At 33.6% G+C, this 23,045-nt stretch overlaps 1 protein-coding gene across 2 annotated transcripts in view; it reads left to right on the top strand.

Moving 5' to 3' along the window:
• AP3B1 (adaptor related protein complex 3 subunit beta 1) overlaps positions 1–23,045 on the top strand; it is a 153,139-nt gene that overhangs the window by 85,259 nt on the left and 44,835 nt on the right. For both annotated transcript variants that reach the window (XM_066568762.1, XM_066568763.1), the window contains exons 18-22: positions 1,788–1,899; positions 3,248–3,404; positions 6,008–6,182; positions 13,611–13,683; positions 14,594–14,700. In XM_066568762.1, coding sequence (XP_066424859.1) covers positions 1,788–1,899; positions 3,248–3,404; positions 6,008–6,182; positions 13,611–13,683; positions 14,594–14,700 — 624 coding nt within the window. The remainder of the gene's footprint in view (positions 1–1,787; positions 1,900–3,247; positions 3,405–6,007; positions 6,183–13,610; positions 13,684–14,593; positions 14,701–23,045) is intronic.

Here is a 23,045-nt window from a genome sequence, read left to right as displayed (position 1 = left end):
AAAATCCAAGGCTAAACAAACCAAAAAAAAAAAAAAAGGAAAAAGGTAATGCAAACAACAAGAAGCAGCTGCAGGGGATTAGATTATGTATGTTTCGAAGTGTCGAGTTTGGAAGAGATGAGGGTTTACATTTCAGATAATCTGAAGAGGATTAGGAAAGTTTATGATAGGAAAATGTCAGCTATTAGTGCATTAGATATGTGTTTACACATTGGGCTTGTCATCTACTAGCAGTAGCTTTTTGTTACTGCATTGTAAACTCTGAGGGAAAGTCATATTTTGGTACCAGAATTGTGATTTATGTGTTGGGTACCAGAATCCTACTGGAGTGCCAGTGAAAGCTGTTGAGCAGTAGCTGAAATGTAAGTATATTGGTATATAGTGTGCTGATGGTGCTCCTGGAGGTGTGGCATTGTAACAGATATACAGAGAAAAGCATGTAGTCCTGGTAATGAGCCAACTTCCTCAGTAAGTCATAGATTAAATCATTTGTTTATGAGATGTTACACACAGAAAGAGCAAGAAAATTTGAAAAATGGGTCTGACTTACAGAAGCCAGTGGACAGCAATCCGGTAGGAAAAGCATTTCTCCTTAGTACTGTAATGTGTTTACCTTCTTATATACATTTCAGGAAAAGTGATATTTGTACAAACTTCTGAAAGTTTTTATGGAAAGAATTTTAGATAATCAGCTCAAGCAGAGGATTATAAATAATAGGGTTGGCATGAAGGAATGTGCGAAGGTGCTTTCATCCATAAGACCAAAAAGTATTGCAGGAAATTGAACAAATGGTGTAACATCCATCTATAACATAGTAAAAAAAATCCACCTCAAGTAAAAAAATCCACCTCAAACTATTTAAACCTCAAAGCAAACTGGAAAATCCTTCAGCCATGTTGGGGTTTTTGCAAATATTTTCTTTGGAGGGTATCTCATTTTCATTAATTTTGTGGTTTCCCTAATACTAGCATATGTGAGTAAAGCTGAGTTAAGCTGCAATCCACATGCAAATTGTCATTTATATCCAAAAGAATATTGGCATTTTCAACCAGCTTTTGGTGTTAAAGAGGAAGCCAGTGTGTCTCTAGAGTTGTTTAGCCTTTCAGGTCATTGTTAGAGCCTATTTCAAAACTTAAGTCTTATTCCAGATCACATCAGTCAATGAGGCAGACCTGTATCACATTGTTGATAATTGATAGAATTGTCTGCCAGTTTGTTTTTCTCTCCTGTCCTGAATTTTAACATTGCTTCTCTAGTAGCATAGTGGTATATGGAAAGAAAAAAAGTCTGCGGGAAATACTGCCTTATTTTCACATTCTCTTGGTGGTAAAAAATTACTTTTATTTGGAGAATTGCAATGGAAGGGAAATATAATTTGTCTGTGGCTACCTTGAGTGTCCACATCTATTTTCTGCAAAAAACAGGATGATTAAGGTGGTGGGATTATTTAGCCTTCATTCCAGTTGTAGTCAGCTGGATCTAGAAATAAAACTCTCAGATTTCATGGTCTTTTGGCAAAGAACTTTATTTATCATTACTGATGCTTTTAATCTAGCTTACTAAATCTTTTTCTGGACTACCTAATAGACATCTCTCACCTTTTATGGGTATGTACCAAACTTCTAGTTCTCCTAATTGTGTGAAGTAAGAGAAGTTTAATAGCTTCTCTTGACTTGCTCAGATGATTTATTTAGCAACAGCTCTGAATGTTTTTATTCGATGTGTTGTGTGCATACTTTTGTATTGCTGGTTGCAAAAGTAAACTTAAATTGAAATTTATTTACAGGCAAAGGAATGGGCTGGAATTCTAAGCAAGGCAAAGAAGGAGAAACCTACTGAAAAGTTCTACTCTGAATCAGAAGAGGAGGAAGATGAGTCTGCCAGTACCAGTTCATCAGGTAAGTTTTGGAAAGCAACTTGTATTTTTGCTGCCTGGAAAACTGTGTCTTCAGAACTGTCTGGTACATAAAAAGAAAAAAAAATTGCAAACAAAGCCAGAGCTGTGTGTAAACTCAATAAACTGGGGGAGAAATTTTACATTCACCATATTTAATAAGTTAGCTTTTGATTTGTTTCCCAGGCAAAAAAGCTGGCATGCTTCTTTTATCCTTTTTGGAGTCTATTATTAGTAAGGAGAGTGTGTAACTCCAGTTAAAACTGAAAGCACATAACTGTTTGCAGGAGAAGTGCCCAGATGCTTGGTTGTCAGGCACCTTAAGTCTTAAGTGTTTTTTGGCATTTGTTGGTGGTGAAGAATTATTTTGATAGCATGTGCTGCTCTGCTGATAAGTGGCCAGATATGTTTAGTTGTGTAGTCTTTCATGAGATTTATTCAGCAAATTGTGTTACATTATTTCTCTGAAGTTCTACATGATGTTTTCTGTTTATTATAATGGGGATATTGATGAAGAGGATAACAGCTACCTATGAAATTCAGTAAGCAGAGGTTCTTTTAACTGTTCTACCATTTATTGTCAGATAGGCAGTTCCCCAGGACAGCAGTTTCAGAAGATGTTAGTATATTTCAGATGTAGTAAAGATCATAATTCTTCCAGGTCCAGACTTTAGACACAGAAAATGTCTAGCATTAGAGACTTGAAAGAATTATAAATATCTAGTTGAATGGAAGAGGGTCATCTTAGAATACAAAGATGGAGCTGCTTCCTTCCAGTTCCTAAGCTGAGGAAATATGCAGAAATGTTTAAGAATTGTACCACTGAAATTAGTGATTTCTGAAGTAATGGAAGCATATACTCACTATAGATATTTGAATATTTTGTAACTTTATGATTAATTACAGGATTAATAATTTGTTTAAATCAGTGATTCAATCATAGTCACTATGGGTATTTAAGAACAGATTATCTAATTAAGCAACTGTTTGAGAAGATAATTTTGCAGCTGAGCGAATGTAAAGACTAGAAAATTTGAGGTCATCTCCAGCTCCTAATAGGGTTATGTAACTTTGAAGAATCCACATGTGATTAATTTATTATTCAAATTTCTAATTTGAAAAAGTATAATACTGTAGGCTGAAGAGGACAGGTCTTTAACTAATAAAATTTTGTAGATATAAGGGGAAAATAGTTCCCTTGCCTGCTTTTGGCACAGGGTAGATAATACTAAAGCTTGCAACTGGATCTTAAAATACCAAACCACTGTTTAATTTAAAACAAAATTTGATTTCTAACATACTAACTATTTAAGCTATTTAGATCAAAATTGTAAGGCTTGTTTTCATTTCAGGGAGTGGGTCTGACAGTGAAAGTGAGAAGGAAGATAAAGAGGAAGGCAGCACTGATGAGAGTAGTGGGAGTTCCTCTCCCAGTGAAGAATCAACTGACAGTGAATCAGACAGCAAAGAAAGTGCTGCTAAGAAAACATGTAGGGCTGTCAATGAAAGGTAGGTAAATGTTTGTCTGGTTTTAATTTTTTGTGATGCTAGCTTATAAAGCACTCTTCCTGTTACCAGTCTGCCAAGCCTTTAATTAGGCTATTTTGGGTGTGTATTGGCCAAGGAGTGATGTCAGGGTATGAACCTAGTTCATATTTTCATTAATCAGACTAGTCTTATGTTTGGAATTAATTTCTGACTTCAGTAAAATCTTGGGTGGCTTGTTGGAAATTGATGTAACCTTGGGAGGCTGAATAACTGATCAAATAGTTGTGTGAAACACTTAATTACCTTTGCTGCAATTTTGCTGAGAGCTAAAATTAAGTCCTTCAACACTTTGCCATTATGTAACTAAGACAATTGATTTTTCTAAATAATGTTATATTAAAAAGATTATGATCCAAATATTAGAGGCAAGGGCTGTGAAGGGAAACGGTCATAAGATATTTGAGTGTTAGCGCTTTTAAGATTGCCTATTATCAACAGCATTATCGTGTATTAAAGTATCATTAAAATTTTGAGTAATTGGGGCTAATACCTTGGATTGTATGAATCTGTTTCTTCCACTGCTGTCAGCAAGTGGCCTCTGCAGACACGATCGCCCTTTACTTTGTAGTCTGCTGCCAGCTCACTTGATGAGTTTGCAGCTCAGCTCAGTCGTGGCTGACAGCGCTGATTGGGGCGCAGTACACACTCTGCTCCTTTTATTACAGACAGTAATTAAAGCAGCTCGCCTTGCCACTTCCATAACAAACACAGCATAATGCCCTAATTATGACTTTATTAATTTAAGTCAGGATTTAATGATTTTAAAAGTGATTTATATTGTTTTTCCTGTTCAGAACAAATGAAATCTGTAGGTTAAATTAATACAGGCTTTTCATCATCGCAAAGTTAAAAAGCTAGTTACCAGTAAATTCTTTTCATTAGAATAACATCTGAAATTTTAAGCACTAAGATAAACAATTATTACCCATCAGAACTGGCTGATGTGCAGTAAAGTAACATTTTTTATCTTCAAAGCTAGTTTTAAAGCTAAGCTAAAGATAAATTATTAAAAAACAACTTCATTTATATAATGGGTTCACAACAGCTTATTTGTTAATGCAACTACAGCTACTGTTAAATGGCAGTGAATGAAATATGGATGTTGTCATGAAGAAACTTTGAACAGTATAAAGTAGTGAAGTTTTGTTTGTCATTTACGTCAAGTTTTTAAATGTTGTCATACTGAAACATAATTTTCAGTACCTATTTTTCACCATGATTTTAACAATCAGATGTGCTACATTACACTGGTTTTGTGACATGTACTACTGTTCCATTTTTAGCTTTGCAAGCTTCAAATTTACTGCTTTATGCTTTTGGTTAAAATTTGGGAGGTAATTTTAGCTTCAGTTACATGGGTAGGCCTGGCCTAAAGATTATTAATTTGAAATAATTTTGATTAAATTTTATTTAGGCAATTCAGTCATAGGAGGTTCTTGAGAGGAGGAAGACTTTACTCTGTTTTGATCTCTGTCATTTCTGATTTTCATTTCTCCTTCTCTGTATTTTTTTCATCTCAAAACATTGCAATCTCAGTGATGCAGCATACATTCTTTGGTACTGCTCTTAAAGCTAAGCAAAAATGTGTAACAATTTAATATGAGTCCAGAGGGACTCTTAATAGTTGAGTAGTCTAGATTTGTTTAATTATTGTTGACCTTGTTACCCTTCAAGCACTTCAACAGCCAATTCATTGTCTTGGGAAGGAAGCTGAATCAGGTAGTGTATGAAACACCTGATTTAGAAGTATAAAATAGTTGTTTGCAAATCCAAGAACAGAGAGCTTTTTTCTATATGCAATATTAATTTTTCTGCTCCATGACAACTATTAGAAAACAATTTTCATTTCCTGTGGTAGTAACTCCCCCTGAGACAAAAGGGTAATCTAGTAACTGGTATTTAAAGTATTATTAGATGTGGACAAGGCAGATAACAGGTAGCTGTTCACACAGACCACCATAATCCAACATTGGTGGGTGAACAGAACTTCACTGTTTGAAGCTGTAAGGTATTCAATGTGACCAAAGGTGTAGGAATATAACAGCTCTTGTGTATAAACTCTTTATTGTGTTGAACAATTTATAGACGTTATAGATCTTATTTCTAGGTGATGCAGTTTTATTCAGAAGAATTAACAAAAGAATAAACTAAACTAATTGTTTTTTTAAGCAATATTACTGTACAAAAAGATGATACACAAAAATTCTGTTCATCATAAGTGGAATAGTATGAAAGCATCTTTATTTTAAAGGGTGGCTGTACTTCCTTTTGTAATGTCACAAGCTTGAGGCATGCAAATAATGTGAACATATGAAATAGGAAAAATATTTTGTTTGGCTGTTTTGCTGGTTTAGACTACATATGATGTTGTACTGTGTAGTGTAATAGAACGGTTTTGTGTAGCCCTAAACTACTTCATTCATAGGTGAATAGTTTTTTCTTGTGGAGAAATCATGATTTAAAACTCATTTAATGAAACTTTGAAATGCTGATGTAGGATATTGCACAAGCAGATTCCTTTGGTGGTTTTACATGTCTCTTAATTTTTTTTTTTAAATATGTAGTGATTCAGAGGATATTAAAAAGAAAGCAGAGGGGATTTCCAAAAAGAGAAGCATGTCCAGTTCCTCTGATACAGAGTACACTTCATCAGATGAATGTTCTTCAGGATCCAAGTCAGAATCTGACTCTAAAAGCGACTCTGAGTCTGGAATATCTAGAAATGCTACCTCTAATAAGGTTAGTAAGGTAAAGTATGTTTTTTTAAGGCCTGTATAAAATATGAGAATGTGTATCTAACCATCTATCCATGTTTCTTTCTGTTGGAGTGAAGATGGGTAGCAGTTTTATGCATACCTAAAACAATCCAGAATTTATGAAAAAAAAACTTTTTACTTTTCATAGAGAGACCAGTCAAAAAGTAGTTTTATAGTTTAAGCAAGTAAGAGTGTTTTTATAACAAAACCCCTGAATTATAAAAATATAAATTACAAAATTTCAGTTTATTATTTTATGTTATTTTTAGTCCTTATAGATGAACAATAATAGAATCTAATTATTTTTTATAAACAGAATATAATATTTTCCTAGTAGTCTGTTATTCTTTTATAATAAAATTAATTGTTTTTTAATTTAGTTTTTAGGTTATTGTTGAACTGGTGAAACTTAATACATGCATGTGATGGTTATTTTATTAAAATTTAATCTTAAAGTATAGCTATAATACCTGGGTCTGAGAGGAAAGAAAACCAAGAACCAAATGTTAGTACATTGTTTTTTTAAGTGTTTAAAGATGTTCTAATAGAACTCTTAGCTTAGTTTTAAATTTTTCTGTTAAAATTGAGAATAGTACAGTTAATGAATCTATAACTGAGATTTATATATAGATTAGTAGCATTAATATTCCTAATGAGCAATCAAATTTTACTTGCTGTCTGTGTTTGATAGGAATATAGAGTCCTGTTACTTCAAATTCTGTTAGCTTTCTTAAAACAGATATGAAATAGCAAGCTTTATAATACATATTTTTTTAAATTGTTTTCAAAATATGTGAAGATGCAAGAACATGCAGCAGAGTCATTCATGTGTAAGTTGGGATTTAGTTGCCTACCTTAGTGAAGAAAAAGAGCCTAAAAGTTCATTACTCAAACTAGTGTTACAGAATTAACTATTCAGGCTATTAGCATTAATTGGTTACTGTTTACCCACGTACCTTGTATTTAAAAATAAATAAAAATAAATAAATGAGGAACTTTTTGCTAAATCTGTTCAGGAAGAAGAGTAAAAGAATTTCTGACACTTATTTTTCTGTTACCAAATACCTCCTATGCAATTCTTTCTATATATTTACCAAAACAAAAGTTGAAGAGTAGAATTGTAGTTCAGAAATTTCCATTTAAATTCTGATGTGTGGTATTGAAAATAAAGTGAAACTTAATTTCTCTTAATGCATTTTAAATTAAGCTAAGCCATTTCAGTCAGGACTCCTGTATAGATGTCAGATTAGTCAAAATAGACATCCTTTGTTGCACTTCTAGCAATTTTTGAAGCCGGTGAATAGGTGTTGATCAGTTAAGAGGTAAGGCCATTACTTGATTAGGCTGTTGAGGCATGTATTTCTTTTAAATAAGGAGGCAAGGCTCCCCATTTCTCTAAATCTTTAACTAATATTGTACATGATCTTTGTTTTGCAACTTCATAGGTGTGCCTAGAACTCTTGAGTTGTGACCTTAACTTTTAATCTGTTCCCTTCTTCAACCAAGTAGAACAAAAGATGAAGTGAGGCTGTATTACCTGAGAAGTGGAAATGTGTTTCCATGTTTTGATCAGTTTCTTGCCCCAATAATACATTGGGTAACACACCTGTATCAAAAGGTTTTTTCTTCCAGAGCAGCCAGACTGGATCCTGCAAAAAAATGGTAGCACAAAAAATACAACTTGAATCCACTTAGAATAAACTGCTTTGATACTAGATGGGACATGAATTAATTGTAACAGTTTGCAACTCCCCATATCATCACAGTATTTTTTCACCAGAAAGTTATACATACCCTGATGTGCTTAGTTCTGAGCAGGCACTGCAAAGCCATGTTCAAACTATCTTCTCTCTGCTGCATTTTTCCATTTTTCTCAGGGTATTGACATTGTGTAGATAATTTCTGTCTCTATAGTTCTCTAAACTGTTTGGTTCTTTCACAGGATATGTGAGGACTACTAGCATAAAGAAGCTTTTTGTATTTTAAAACACAGAATGTGTGAAGTCAAATACACTGAATATGAGAACTGGAATGTCCAAGAAGCTTGGGGTTGAATTGTTGAAGTCGATGGAAAGTTGTCAAAGCCTTGGATTTTAAGAGAAGAGAAGGAACATTGCAGTAGTTCTGAAGTCTTACTTGATTAAGAAGCACCTAAAAGGAAATGTGTTAGGAACAAGAAGTATTTTTAAACAGTTAATAAGAGTAGGGTCAAAAGATAGAAGGGAAAAATTGTAAAGCTTTTAAACATCACAAAAGACATTACAACAAATAGGAATGTGTTTATATGCATGGCAGCAAGAAAAGTAGCGAGGAGATTATTGAAAAGCATAGAGCTCACTGTGCAGAAGCTAAATGTTCCTAAAATTCTTTTTCATTTAGAAATTAGCACATTTAATATAAGGGCAACAAACTTGGCTGATGAATGGTAAACATCAATGGTCATATGTTAAGGAGTTAATTTAATGTCCTTGAACAAGAACTGTTTCAGTATATGGTATTAATCCCTAGAACCTTAAAGTTAGTTTCCATTTAAACCATGTTCGATGCCTGCATTCAGGTATTTCTAGTACTTATTTATTTTTAGACATGTAGTTAGATAAGGTGGTGGGGGAAAAGAAACACAGGTATTTTTTATTAGAGGTGATTGCTATGCTAACTAGCTTAATAGGGTTTTTTGACAGAAAACTGTTTTGAGCCCTGTAATGATAGATGAAGGTAACTGATGGTAACCTAGATAACACATTCCAAGCTAGAAAGAAAAAACAATTTTTAACAAACTTTAAAGAAGATTATAGTTAAAGTCTTATATATAGACCCCTTATGTGTCAAGGTACATCTTAAAAGAGCACACACATTTTTTTCTACTCCCTTCCTGACTTATTTTCAGACCACCCAGGAAACAGATGGTTTCTGCCAGGCTCTCAGAAATGCGTGCTTTATTCTGATAGTTTGTCATTAGAAAAGACATTGCTTATGTTATTCTGCTATAGTGTGTTCTTAATTTGGGCAGTCTATATGGGGAGATAATTCATTAAGATTTCGTTTTCAGTAAAACTGAAAAGATTTTCTGAAATGCATAATAATAAAAGAAGTTGTGGTTAGTGAGCTCTATTTTTATGATTTCTCAGTTTGCTACACGTTATGAACTACATTACATTGCAGATGTTTTGGGTGATATTTACCATTCCTTATTGTGTTGGGTGCCATTTCCATGCTCTGCAAAATTTTCTTAATAAAAAATATTTTATTACATTCACACTGGAGCTTAATTTCTACATACATCCATGCACTTACTGGCATTAAAATACACTACAAAAAATTCAGATTATTTTCCTGAGTAGGTTATTAATGGTTTAGTATTTTTTCTCCTGACAAATCATTTTGAAAAAGCTGTTGTCTTCACTGTAATTGAGCTGCAGTGAATCAAAAAGTCAGTCTCTTGTACTGCAGTCTTTTATATCATTTTGAAATATGGATAATTTGAGGTGTTCAGATATATACTATACTGTAAGAATCAATACTGTAGAGCTAAAATGCAGATTTGAGGATGATGCATGTATAAGTAGGTGTCTCTACAGTGGGATTTTAAAATCAGCTACTGTTGACCTCCTTCTACAAGTATAATACAGTCACTCAGCTGTTAAAAACCTGATCCACTATTTAAAAAATATACAAAAACAAATTGTCTATCTTTCTGCCTGATCTCCTTTCAAGTGCTAACACAATGGAAACAGTGGGTGATCTGTCAATGCATTTGGATTGTCAGTGATGGTTTTGTATAAATATTGGGAGGATAAGAAATAAAATTCGCACAGCAGAATATGATTTCATCTGCCTTTTCTCTGCAGCTCCATGGCTCATGCTGCGGTGTGAAATTCTCATTTTACACACTTTGCAGGCGGAGCACATGAATTATGCATTGAGCAAGAGAAATCTCCTGCTTCAAGTCCTATATGCATTTACCAGGTTCTATCTCTATTATCAAGATGAATTGCAGATGGAGAAATGTTTGATGGAATATACCTTAACTTCTTTGTTTAGTGTTCTGCTTTTCCCATAGTGGGCTTTCTTGGTAGAATACTGTTTGGGTTATATTGTAGGCTTAGTTTTAAGAAAAAAAAAAAGGAAAAATTGTGTTACAGAGAAATGTCAGACACGTCAGAACCTTTTTATTGTCTAGATTTCAAATGCAAAGCTTTTTTTCCTCAATTGAAATATCTGCAGTCATTGGCTATTTATTGGTCATAGACAACCAATCAATTTTCTTTTCTTTCAAAAAACAAATTAAAAATAATCATGTTAATTATAGGCAGGACCCACATAAATAGATTTCTTTGGTGTTTTCTACAGAATTGCACAAAATTAATGTACATACCTGCATACCTGTACGTAGAAATACATATAAGCATGAAATTACTTGTGTGATTTTTGTATATATAGCACCCAAACACATGTATGAGTAGCCCAGTATTTTCTTAAGCTTCAAACACTCATTTGAAGTTGGAAATAAGACATGATGACACTTAAACATTACCTTTATCTGGATTTAATTAGCCCTTGATTTTACATTTCCCAAATGGTAGAGTCAAGTTTATGCATTTTTTGCTTTTTGTTTGGTGGAACTGTTTACTTGCTTGTTCTTTATAGTAAACTGATACACTTAAATGCCGTCTTCTGGTAAAATGTGCAGTGAAATTTTTCCTTGCCATACATTCGTTCAGGAATTATTTTTTTTATTTGTGCCTTATTTTAGGACCATTTTATTTTGTTTTGAACTATAAGAAGTAAATTCTCTTGAAGGATTTTTTCCCCATTTTTAAACATTTTTATGTAGTTGATTCAAAGTAATATCAGTGCAAGGATGGATTTAATCTTATAAAAGTACATATCAAGCCTTGTGTACTTTTTGTACTTGTGACAGAAAAAGCAAATGGAAGCATGCTATTGGTATTATTTGTGACTTAGACTGCCATCTTAGTTGTCTTCAGTAAGCAGATCCACTAAACAGTAAGGATTCTTTGGCAGTGACTCCTAATTTTTTAGAAACTTGTACTGAAGTGTATAGAATTCTCCTCCTTGTAGGACTCTTGAGCCACTTTTTAGAGACTTTTAATTGGCTGCATAATAAAGGAGATGGACACAACCCATCTCTATGGAAATATTTAGCAAATATAAAACTATAGCTTTCAACTTTAATCATAGTTGAAATTAGAATTGTATCTTACGGATAAGTGGGGACAGATGGTGAAAGTTCAGAAAGAAATTGAGGATATTTTTAATATGTCTGCCTTTTGTTTAACTGAGTTCTCCTTTAGTCTGTTTTGATTTCTGAAGAGTTTTCTAGTTCAGGAAAATTGTAATTTACCGTAAAGATGCTGGAAATAACAGCTAAACCCGAGATTCAGGGCCAGATATTCACCAAATGATACTATAAAGTGGCTTGGAATTCATCAGAAAAATTGTTACAAAATTGTGTTTCTGATATGAGTAATTCAAGTAGAACTTGTAGTTTATGAAGTACACTATTTGTCCTTTTTCACAGTTCTAAAACAAAAGCAGCCAAAACAAAATTAGTGACTTGCTAATAAGCATATCTCCAAAGAAAGATCTGGTAGTTGTGAGCAGAATGGAATTCAAGAAACTTGGTTCTGCAGGAGTCCCTCACTAATTCTGGACAAAACATATGAGAAGTTGTATCACGTCAACACCATTTTAAAGCTTTTTTGTAGTATTTTCTTTGTTCAGGAGTTTAAGTTTCAGATAAATCACCAGTAGTAGAACACTCAAATACCATAAGTCATAAGGATCATCAAAGTGTGATGATGTTAAAATAACTTTTAAAATAGTGGCTCCTGATCTTTTCATTCCACAAGATGATTCTTCTCCCAGAATACCTCAAGCATATCTGTAGGGATCATGTAAGTGAATACTGTCTGAGCCATGGTATTTATAGGAAGATCATGATAAGTGATTTCATCATGGCTGAGGTCAAACCTGGTAGTCATTAACATCAATGGCTTCAAATAGTGACAACATTTGAAGCTTCTTTCATGTTCTTTGGAGGGAACCATAGAATTTCTTGCAAAATTGAAAAAAAGTAAATTCATTATTATCATTTGTTTGCAATTGACTATCAAGCTGAGAGACCAGAAGAAAGGGAATGCGCCTTGAGAAAAGAAGGTGTCATTTTATTCTATGGTGCTGGTTAAAGGAAGTGGTTCTAGCTGCTGAGTTTACTCCAGGCTCTTCTAAAAATTTGTATCCTGAGTGTGTGAAATGTTCAAGAAATTATGGTCTAGATGGGCATAAAGAGATTTACTGATTCATTTAGACCTGTTAATTTATTAGAAGTGGTAAAATATTTCCCTATGAATTTGGCTGTCACATACTGTTTAAGAGGAAACAGGTAAACTAGAAAGTGTGACTCCTGGAAAGACTACAGTTAAATTACTTGAAATAACTTGGGTAGTGAGCAATGTCTTAAGGTCTAAAGGCAGTTAATATGTTTTATAAAAGAAATTACATAGCCTTCTGTTTGGTATGTGAGCCAAAGAGAACAAGGGAGAAGAAATTCTTGAGCTGACCCAAATGAAAGATGCATTAGAGTGGTCAGGAACAACATGATGACAAAACTCCTTGATACAGAAGTTTCTGGCTACATCCAAAAATCAATGCTTTATACTAAACCACCTTCTTGGCAGAGTATACTGAGCTGTAACACAGTGAATTCTTTCCTGAATCACCACTGTCTAGACGTGCTCTGTAGGTATAGCCAACACTTGCTCTTACGAGATTGTTTAGAACTTTTTTAGTTATTGAACCAAATTTTGTTGAAATACTCTGTCATGGTACTGGGATTATTACTTCCCTAGTCTTTACTTCAGGTACAGCCAATTCTGATTAGAACTCATCTCAAGCTTAAAACTGACTTTTTTTGGTGACAAAAATCAGCTTCCTGTTAAGTAAATCCCAATAGATAGTTAGACAGAATTCTGTGCTCCTAGATAAGTGCAAGTTACACTATATTTCTTATTGAATAGATTTTGACCTGTTTTTCTTATGAAAACAGAAATGTTAGTACACAAATCTTTTGTCTTTAAGAGATAGCAGCTTTATTTTTTAATGGTCTCAACAGAAGTGTCTGATCTGTCACCAAATGTTTTCTGTGTAGCAACAGTGATTCATATTAGATGAAAACAGGGGATACAGAAATTCAATTGTGGAATTTAGATACAGTTTAACTATATAAACAAATCTTTCTCAGTAGGTGAATTCTCTGGATGCCACACCTTGAATCTGGATTCATTCTGCTTTATGAAGTAGTAAATTAAATGGACTTGCTTTATGAAAGTACTAAATGCTTTTCTTTTGCTGATATAGTGAAAGATGAAATATTAATCTATTTTGACAGAAAGAAGAAAAACCAGTACAAGATAGAAAGACTCCAAAAAACCAAGACATGTTTCTCTTAGATTTAGATGATTGTAAGTATCTTGATTAAAGCCTCATTTTTCCCAAGGCATAAAATCAGTTCAGTTGATTCAATGAAGTTAAGTTTCTGAAACACTGATTTTGTTAATTTATTGTACTAGTTTCCCGACAAAATAAATACTTAGACTGTCAAGTTATTTTTAAGAACAGTTACTACAATATTTTGTTTTATAATTGAGAAATTGTTTCAAAATTTAGAATCTTCCACCACATACAACATTTACTTTGAGAATTTTTATGTGTCTGGACTTGTTTTCTGTTAAAGTGGACTTATTTTCTCGGGTAATAATGGATGTTACTTGTACAACACCTGTGCAATCTATGGGCCAATTATGGTATTATATTAAGATGCTAAAAATCACATTTCTGAAGAACTGTGAAATGGTAGTCTTGGAAGGGTAAGATAAAGCTGGCACTGGTTTTTGTCTATGCTTGTAGTACCCTTCGTAAAGTTTATTTCTGTAGGTGCAGCATATCAGAATTGCATTAACATGTACTTTGCATGTAGCCTGTAAGTAAAATATGCTACATAGTATGTATCAAACTGAAGGATAAAATAGGGGAAAAATAGGAAAGGAGGAGAAAATACTTCTAAAGTAAATCACACAGTCTGTTCATGTATAAGCTGTATATGTATTTTCATTGCTTATTCTGAGTATTGAGGCTATATGTCTGAAAAAGTAATCTTATATTTAGAAACAAGCATTTAACATATTCTTCAAATATTCATCAATATGAATACCAATATATTCATCAATGAATATTCATCAAATATATATGCAAGAATATAACATTTAGATGAGGACGTAAAACTTTTTTGTGCAATGAAAAAGAAATCACTGTTTTTTCGCAGTATCTTAAGTTGTTTTTCCATTTAAGTATTTCTTATCTTTTTGCTTCTAGTTTGTCCTGTGGCAGTTCCTACGGCAGTTCCTACGGCAGCTGTTTTGTCCCCAAGTTTAGCAGCAGACCTAGAGGGATTAAGTCTGTCAAGTTCATCAGTCATTGATGTAAGTAGCCTTTAAAACGTGGAAGGGTGCATGTGAGCTTAAGCATTTCACATGTTTTGAGGCCATCATTAAGATGTTTTTTTTACAGTTCTTTCACCTATAGAAGTTTTATATGAAATTATGGTTTACATGCAAGTCTGGCAGCATTTTTGATCTGCAATTGTATTCTGAAATGTGGATAAAAGTATGAATATTGCATGTCTGAGAAGGATGCCTTCAAGGATTTTTAACCTTATCTTTCAAATTGTCTTTTTCTTTGCCTCAGGGAAACTTTATTCAGAAATTGAGTGTCCAAATGACAGAGGTCTTTCAAATAATTAATCTGCTACACTATCAAAAATAAGATACAAGAACATCACATACTTGCTAATACTCAGTCTGTTTGTTTATCATACATGCTTCCAATCATGACATTGTGCTACTGGGAAGTAATTTTTCATAAATATATGAAACATAGCCCCTGGGTGCAAATAAAAAGGGTATAGATTTACAATCATTGGTGTATCAGTATGTGTCATGATTCATTCTGTTAGTGCTTTGTAGTACTTTCCATTAGGGAATCTCAAAACTATAGGTGTAATTAGGGTTAGCAAACTCATGGAGGTAGGGGATGTTCTTTATTGTGGGAAAGAATAGTAGTTTGTTCTCTTTCAATTGAGTTTTCTTTAGTATTTTGTGTGTGTCCAATTTTTATTTGCAATTTAAATAGAAATTGCAGTGGTATAACAGGGTACATATCCCTGTGAAAATGGATGGATGTGACCAGAAAAAATACCAGAGAAACAGGCATTTTTTTAGCCTAGCCTTGTTTCTAATGAGGTTGGTGTCTAGAGCCTACGCTGCAACTTTAATAGTCAATGATAACCTACTTTGTGCTGATACAAGAAACAGTACCTTGCAACATCAAATAGTTGTTAAGTAAAGGAGTTACACGAGTGATTAGATTCAATTCAACTTTGCTTATGATTCAGTTTCATCTTTACAGGCTTCAAGATTTGGTGTTGAAATGGGAGACTTTCAGATAATTTGTTGGATATTAGCCTTATCTAAGATAATTGGCATGTAACGTAAATTTCAAGCAGGCCAGTAACAATCTGGAGACATGCAGTCACTACAACTGATGTGTAGTCATTGATGTGTCACACAGTCTGAAGATGCCAGTAATTCTCTTCCATGTTATTTTGTAGAGCAGTATACAGTCTTAGGTGGCAAGTCTGTGTTTAACAACAGCTGTGGTGTTGCTCTTTGCACTCCACAGTTCCCTCTTTGCCATCCTTTATGGCTTTGACAGCTTAAAACACAAGCTGTCATAGGTTTACCTGGCTTTGGGTTAGCTTAAGAATGCCTCTGGTGTCTTTGCTTTACTTCAAAATTATCACCTTTGAGAATAAAATAGAGATAGCAATCTGTAATGCCATAGGCTTGGGTGCCTCTGCTTGCCAGTGTCTTTATTTCTTTCATTGTCTACAGTACATGAACATATATTCCACTTCCATATTCATGCTTGCTTTCCTCATGATTGCCGCTGTTCATTTGCTAAACTGCTTCTCCCCATTCTTCCGAAGACACCTACAAAGAAATATAGCTGATAGAGAAACAGAGCTAGAAGGTGTAGGCTGAAGAGTAGAAGTTGTTCTGTATGATGATTGTGCAAACTGCTTCCTCAGTGTTACTGAGGTCTGGTAACCAGCAAAGAAACTGGAACATTTCCTCATTCTCTCTGCTCTGGAAAGAACCTAGCTCATGTAAGATTTAATTGTTTCTGCCTGGATGGTGATTACATTTTGGTCTGTATTCAGTTTTCAGATCTAAACTCAGCTCTCATTGCCTTTGATAGTTGCAGGTGTACATGAGGTCCTTTGCTGAGTTTTCTGCACCAGGGAGCAACGGAAATTAAATACTAACGTAAAAACTCATTCTTTCAAATTATATCTATATGTTTAAAAAGTCTTAAGTTTGTGCAAGTAGTTAGATAACTACAATCCCATGATATTCAGCACCACCAGGTAATTTTCTAAAAATAAAAATATAAAAGTGGCTTTTAAGACTTTATGTGGGAATGTGCATCTTCAAATAGTATTTTGAATTTAATCTGATGCCTGATTCTAAAGATACGTTAGAAAACTTCTTCCTTCAGTGGGACAGAAAATGAATATAACTGTAGGGCACATGCCAAACTAACAGTGAGAAATTAATTTATTACTAGGCAATGGGAAGTGTGGAGTAAAAATAGATAAGTACAGTATATGACCCTAATATCAAAGAAATGTAGTAGCCACTTATCTTGGAATATGTCGAGCAGTTTATTATTCAAATCATTCAGCGCTGTAATTGGATACAGCTTTTAGAAAACTTTTTAACTTCCAAATTCATAGCTGCTGAGTGTTACAAAGAAAGTATAAATACAAGAATGGTTTTACAATTATGGGAAAACCTACAAAACCAAAATATTCTTGAATAGAAACTGTACAATCTAATGCTTTGTCCTGTGGCTCATTTGTTTTTATCATCATGTTTACATATAGTACATTTCCCCCTCATATAAACACATGCATGCGTATTATAGTTTGTTCCAGGAAAAACAAAATTCTCTTGTAATTCATGGATAACCTTCCAACTGAATGCAAAATGTAGTAGATCTGTGTGCATTCTTCTGTCTTGGTACATGTGGTTCATCTTCAGATTTGAGTGAATCAGGTAACTGAGGTCACTGGAGGTTTCTGTGAGGATTCTCATGGTATGCAGGCAAGTGATGGCAAAATTAAGTGCTTGAGGAAACTGCAGTTGGCGTTGATTGAGTTTCAGATTAATAATTTGCAGTTTTGAAAAATATGTGAAGATGTGGTGCAAATCAAAAACAGGAGGCAAGACAAAACTGCAAGCTGTCAGTGTGAAGTAGTTATTGGAAAACACTGAAAATGGGTGTTTTCCCCAAAGGGGTGTTAAAAAGTGAAAAAAGAGGAATTGAAAGCAAAACTCATGATTGACCTAAGGACAGGGAGGATTAAAATCTGCTACAATAATTAATATTTTGAGCAAAAATGGTGAGAGGAGAGAAAGGAGAAGCTATAGTAATAGAGAGAAGCTGAAGAGGGGAGTGATCTGTTCCTCCTGCCACCCAGCTGATGACGAAAAAAAAAAAGCTAAACCACGTGTTCTTTTCTCATTAGGATTTTTAATGGTAATAATGTATCTCCTAAATGTGGAGACCCCTGAGTATGCTGCATAGGATAATTAACTGGTAAAAATGACACATGATTTTGTGGGTAAAATTAGTGAGAAGGAAATATTTCTTTGGTAGCAAGAAACCTGTTATGGTTCGGAACAGTGTTAGTGCAAGGAAGAACTGACAGGTCTATATGAGCTGTGGTGAGAGAAGAAGTTGGATGAGGAAAAAAGTGTGTGGCTGTATGGTCTGAATTGAGTAGTATTTAAGGAGAAAAAATGGTTTCCCCGCCCCCAATAGGATAGTTTGGGGAAAAGGTCAGGAGTGACTAGGAAAATGTCACAAAAAATGCATGTACCACTCTGGGGAGAAAACTCTTGTTGTAGTGGGGAAGTGCTTATATAAATATTTCTTGCAGCAATTTGGACTTGCTATCAATTATTCTGCATATAGAATCGAGGTATAATTGAAGAAGTTATACTGCTTTACTCACTAAGGTTTTATTCAGTATGTTCAGTATTTTTTCACAATAGTTGTTGCTACCAATGGTGTGTTTTATTGTTCCCTACTACCAGGCCTTCCAGAGAAACTGTTTAGGAAGGGAGGAGTACATCATCTTGTTTTCTTTTTCATATCTTCTAAAGAACTTTTGACCAATCTACACTTTAAGAGCTTCTTTGGAATGGTGATGTATGAAGAAGAAATAATAGCTTTTGTCAAAAGTCAAGGTCAAGCTGCAGACCTGTCAAATCAGATGATAAATACATTTAATTTTAAATTGAGTACAGACTTAGAGAATTCCTTGAGAAATAGTAAACATGAACTCCCTCAATATTTAATTAAACGTATTTTCAGGCTAGGAGAACAACTTAAATGGTATTTTATTTCTGAGTTGTTGACATAGTCTTTAGAGGGAAAGACTTTTTTATAATTTAAGTGGCTTTGTCCACTTAGGCTGTTTCTAATACCACTATAGCATGTCTTAAGACTGACTCTGAAGTGTATTATTTTCCTGTTTGAAGCATCTCTGCTTAGAAGTACTGGGCACACAAAGGCTGCAGTAATGGGTTATATAACAACTGTAGTCTGGTATGCAGTTTGCAAGAAAGGTTAGCATGAGGTGTTTTAAGAATTTTCAAAATCCTGCAATAGAGAAATAAATAGTAGTTATTCCAAATAGTTATTGGCATGCACTTCATGATTTTTTTTTCAGAGGTTTGCTAGCAGAAATTATTCTTTAACTATGTACGTTTGTCATTCATATAAGCTCTGGTCTAAGTGCTTACCTCAGAAATGGCTGCATCAGAAGAAACATTAACTTTTTATTGTTGTGAAAGAGACATAGTGCAACCACTTATGATAGCAGCAGATTGTGGGGAATGGTGGTCTTCTGCCCATTGTTCTCAGGCTGATTTTGATCAATTACCATTGTTTTTCAAATAATTAGTTTTACATTTCTGTAAGTATATCCGTACCCTCTTAAGGATGCTTGTAAATTTTTTTACTCTGGCAAAAGAGGATACTTTTAAATAAGCTTTCAATATTAGTCACAGCTTCTCTTCTATCCTTAGTTTTTGTAGTCCTGTGTTAAGAAAACACAAGCATATGATAGAATTTTATTAATTTTATAGCTTAGCATTTGCCCTCTTGTTTTTTAGCTTCCTGTAAGGAGTCTTATCTCTTTGCTGTTTCATCGCAACATTTTTCCCATAAGTTCAGTGTTTCCATTATACTTCTGAAGCCCATGTTTTAATATACAGATTGAAATTGGGAAGGTTTGTTGTGGAGAGGTGAAGGGAGAAAGTGTGCCACAAGACAGTCTATATGTATCCTATTCCTGGGAATGTTCATGACTTTGCTTGTGTTGTTGACCACAACTGCACATTAGACAGAGATATTTGTCCAGTTCTGCAGTTTACATCTTAATTTGTGAAGGTGGGCTTTTTCCCTGGGAACAGTCCCTGTTGTGCCCTACAGGATTTGTAACTGGCATAAAGCATAATTGAAACCATATTCTACAGTGTATGTTAGTAGGGTGCCTAGGAAAATTTGTATGTGTGAAGCAAGTGAAAAGGCATAGTCTTAGATTTAGGAGTTAAAAAAATAACTTTGTCTTAGTGCCACCCAAAATTCAGCTATGTGGCTGATTAGGTGTGACTGATGTTGGTGGGAAGGCAGTGTGGTCCAGTGGATACAGAACTGAGTGTTACATATGGAAAATGAGTTCTATTTTTGGCTTACTACTTGCTGTGTGATCTGGAGGGAGTATCTTGATCTTTTCGTTTTCCTTTTGAAAAATGAGGATAATGATGCTTACTCACCTTGGGAAAGCACTTGGAAATCTACAAATGTATGTAGCTGCTCATCAGCAGATATTAACTATTGCCAAGCTAGAAGAAGAAATGAAACAAAGACTCCCACATACTTTTTTTTCTCTTTGTTCCTGTAAAATTGCTGTATAGGTGGATGCTCTTAAATTGGTTACAGAGAATATGTGTAGCATCAGATATTTGAAAGCTATACTGTCCTTTCAGAAATTGCTTCCGCATACTTCTAAAAATATTAGCTTGGAAGAAATTAATCACTTGCCTTGACAGTACTTGCTTGTCATTTCACCTCTATTCTTTACTTATAAATGCATTTACAAATATTTGTGATATTTAATAATGTTTAAGCCTTAAAAATACACATCTCATGCTTATTAGATGCATTCATTCTTAAAAAAAATTGTGCTTCAAAATCTCTCTCAACTTATTTTCTTCAAATATATATACGCTATAAATAAGATACTATTTGTAATTATAAAAATTATATAAATATAATGTGTAAGTAGTTAGCAACTTGTATAATAATGTAATTGTATTCTGAATGACCAGGTTACTGATTAACTTGATTCAGTCCTATATTGCTATTTTGCTGTTTTGTTATCTTTGAGTTAAAAAGAATAACCCAGCATTCAAATGTTGTATTTAAAAATAAAAGTGCCAAAATAGCAAAATAAAGTGCAATTGCAATATTAAAGTCTTATTTATAAAATAGAAATTAAATTGTGGGGATATCACAAAACAGAAGCTCAGTTAAATAGGTTACTGTGAGGACACCTTTTGATAATTTTTTGCCTTTCATTAAAATTCAGTACTGTCCTTAAAACTAATCCAACTTTTAAAAATATTTTTTAATATAATTAGATGCTTAGGTTTATGGCAGAGTTTAAAATAATGCTTCTTTTTCTTTCCAACATGAAGAATACATTTATTGTGCTCCTTAAAATAGAGCTGCTTGTAAGCAGGGTTGGTGCCAGGTGTTTAAAAACAAGCATGTGTGATGCATGATGATGATTCCATAAGTTAGTCTTTAAATGTGTATTGTGGTAATGTGTGTAAAACACAGTGTGTCTGTATGTGTTTTATGCTCTGTAACTCAGACAGAAGAGAGAGGTAACCTAAGCTGTATTTTTCTGTTATTTGGTCAATAAATGTAGCTCTTAAAAATTTCAACCACATCTTTCTAAGGTAACATTTACCTCCTCACATCTTTAGCATCTATCAGACATGACATGGGACATATTCATTGACCCTAAAAATTTTCATCAGTCTCATGCACTGGAAGGGGGCAGCCCCAGCCAGACAAGAGGCTCATTTCAATTTTAACGGCTGTAATTAAAGGTTAATTCACTGAGTCAGGATTAACGAGGAAAGTACAAATGATAGGCAAGCAGCTGCCTTTATAATACAGGATTAGAACAATGCAATTACAATAAGAATTAGAAAAAAACAACTTCCTGAAAAGGTTCTGTAATAAATGAACTGCATTTCTCTGTTCTTAATTGTGGTACTTTAACATGAAGTCTCTGTGCAGCATAGTTTTTGTTGTTGTTGTTGTTGTAATAACAGTTGATCAACAGTGTGTCTAATAAGACAGTATGCCAACCACAGTGACAGCAACTGTTATACTGATAAATTTAATACTGTGCTTTACTGAAAACCTTCAGACTTACATTTTTATTGCAGCTGTATGTGCTGAACACATAGATGACTGCTTTGAACATTGACATTAGATTAATTTCTCTTATTCTTTTGCAGTTGCTTATTTTAGACACTTTCTTTAAATAATCTTAAAAATATATTGTATTTTACAAAACACTTACTGAAAAGTTCATGTTTACATTATTCCTACTAGAATTTATGAGAATTTCTAAACATCTGACAAATAATTCTAGTTTATAAATCAATATATATCAGATGCCCTCTGACTTTAACATCCTGCTGTAACTATGTGTATGCTGTCATTGCATTAATTGGTAGAATTTAGAAGTTGGTATAATTCATGGTTTCAGGCAGTCCCATCTTGTGCAGTGCCAAGTATATGCATTTAAAAATACTTTACAAAGTAAAGTTCTGATCATTTCTAGGAATTTGCTTTAAAATTCCTGACTTTTAAGTAAATAGATAAAATAAAAACAGCTTTGTAATAAAGGAAAAACATAGTAACATTCTGAATCAAAACATTAAACTACTCTCTCATTTCTTAAATTCAAAGCAGTGAATAATTGTGCCCAAATAAATTATCAAAATTATTTCTCTATGGAAATAAGTAGTCTGAAATTTCTCAGACACTCCTGTTCTGAATTGCTATTTTAAAGTCTCTTCACTTCGATTTTCCCTTCAGTTCATAGACCTACCTTTTCTATAGGTATTTAACAATTTCTGTGTTTACAGTTTATTTAAAACTTTGCAAGTATATGCTACCATATGTTCTTGAATATTCAAAAGATAATATTTAAAAAACCAGTCAGGACACTTTGAAAACTAAAGTTTCTTGAAAAAAAACTAGGTATTTTTATCAGTCACCTTAGAGTTATGCTGAAATATGATGAAATATACTTAGACGTTGTTACTTTAGAACTAAAAATCCAGCAGTATTTTCTTGGAAATTAGTACTAAGATGGAAATATTTGAAAGTTATGTATGAAATTTATGTTTATGTTATAGAAAACTATAAGCACACTGTCTTTTGATAATAAACAGTAATATTAATATGGGTTTACTTTATAAAACTTTACTTATGTATTTAACAGTGGTTGAATGTTTTATCTATGCTGTAGGATGAGAGTATATTGCATAACAATGGTATTTACTTTATTCTAGGTATTGTTTGGCTAAAAAGCTGGCCAGCATGT

The sequence above is a fragment of the Molothrus aeneus genome, chromosome Z (assembly GCF_037042795.1).
Source record: "Molothrus aeneus isolate 106 chromosome Z, BPBGC_Maene_1.0, whole genome shotgun sequence".
NCBI classification, from domain to species: domain Eukaryota; kingdom Metazoa; phylum Chordata; class Aves; order Passeriformes; family Icteridae; genus Molothrus; species Molothrus aeneus.
The sequence above is the reverse complement of the archived record's forward strand: the minus strand, read 5'-3'. Positions and strand labels throughout refer to the sequence as shown.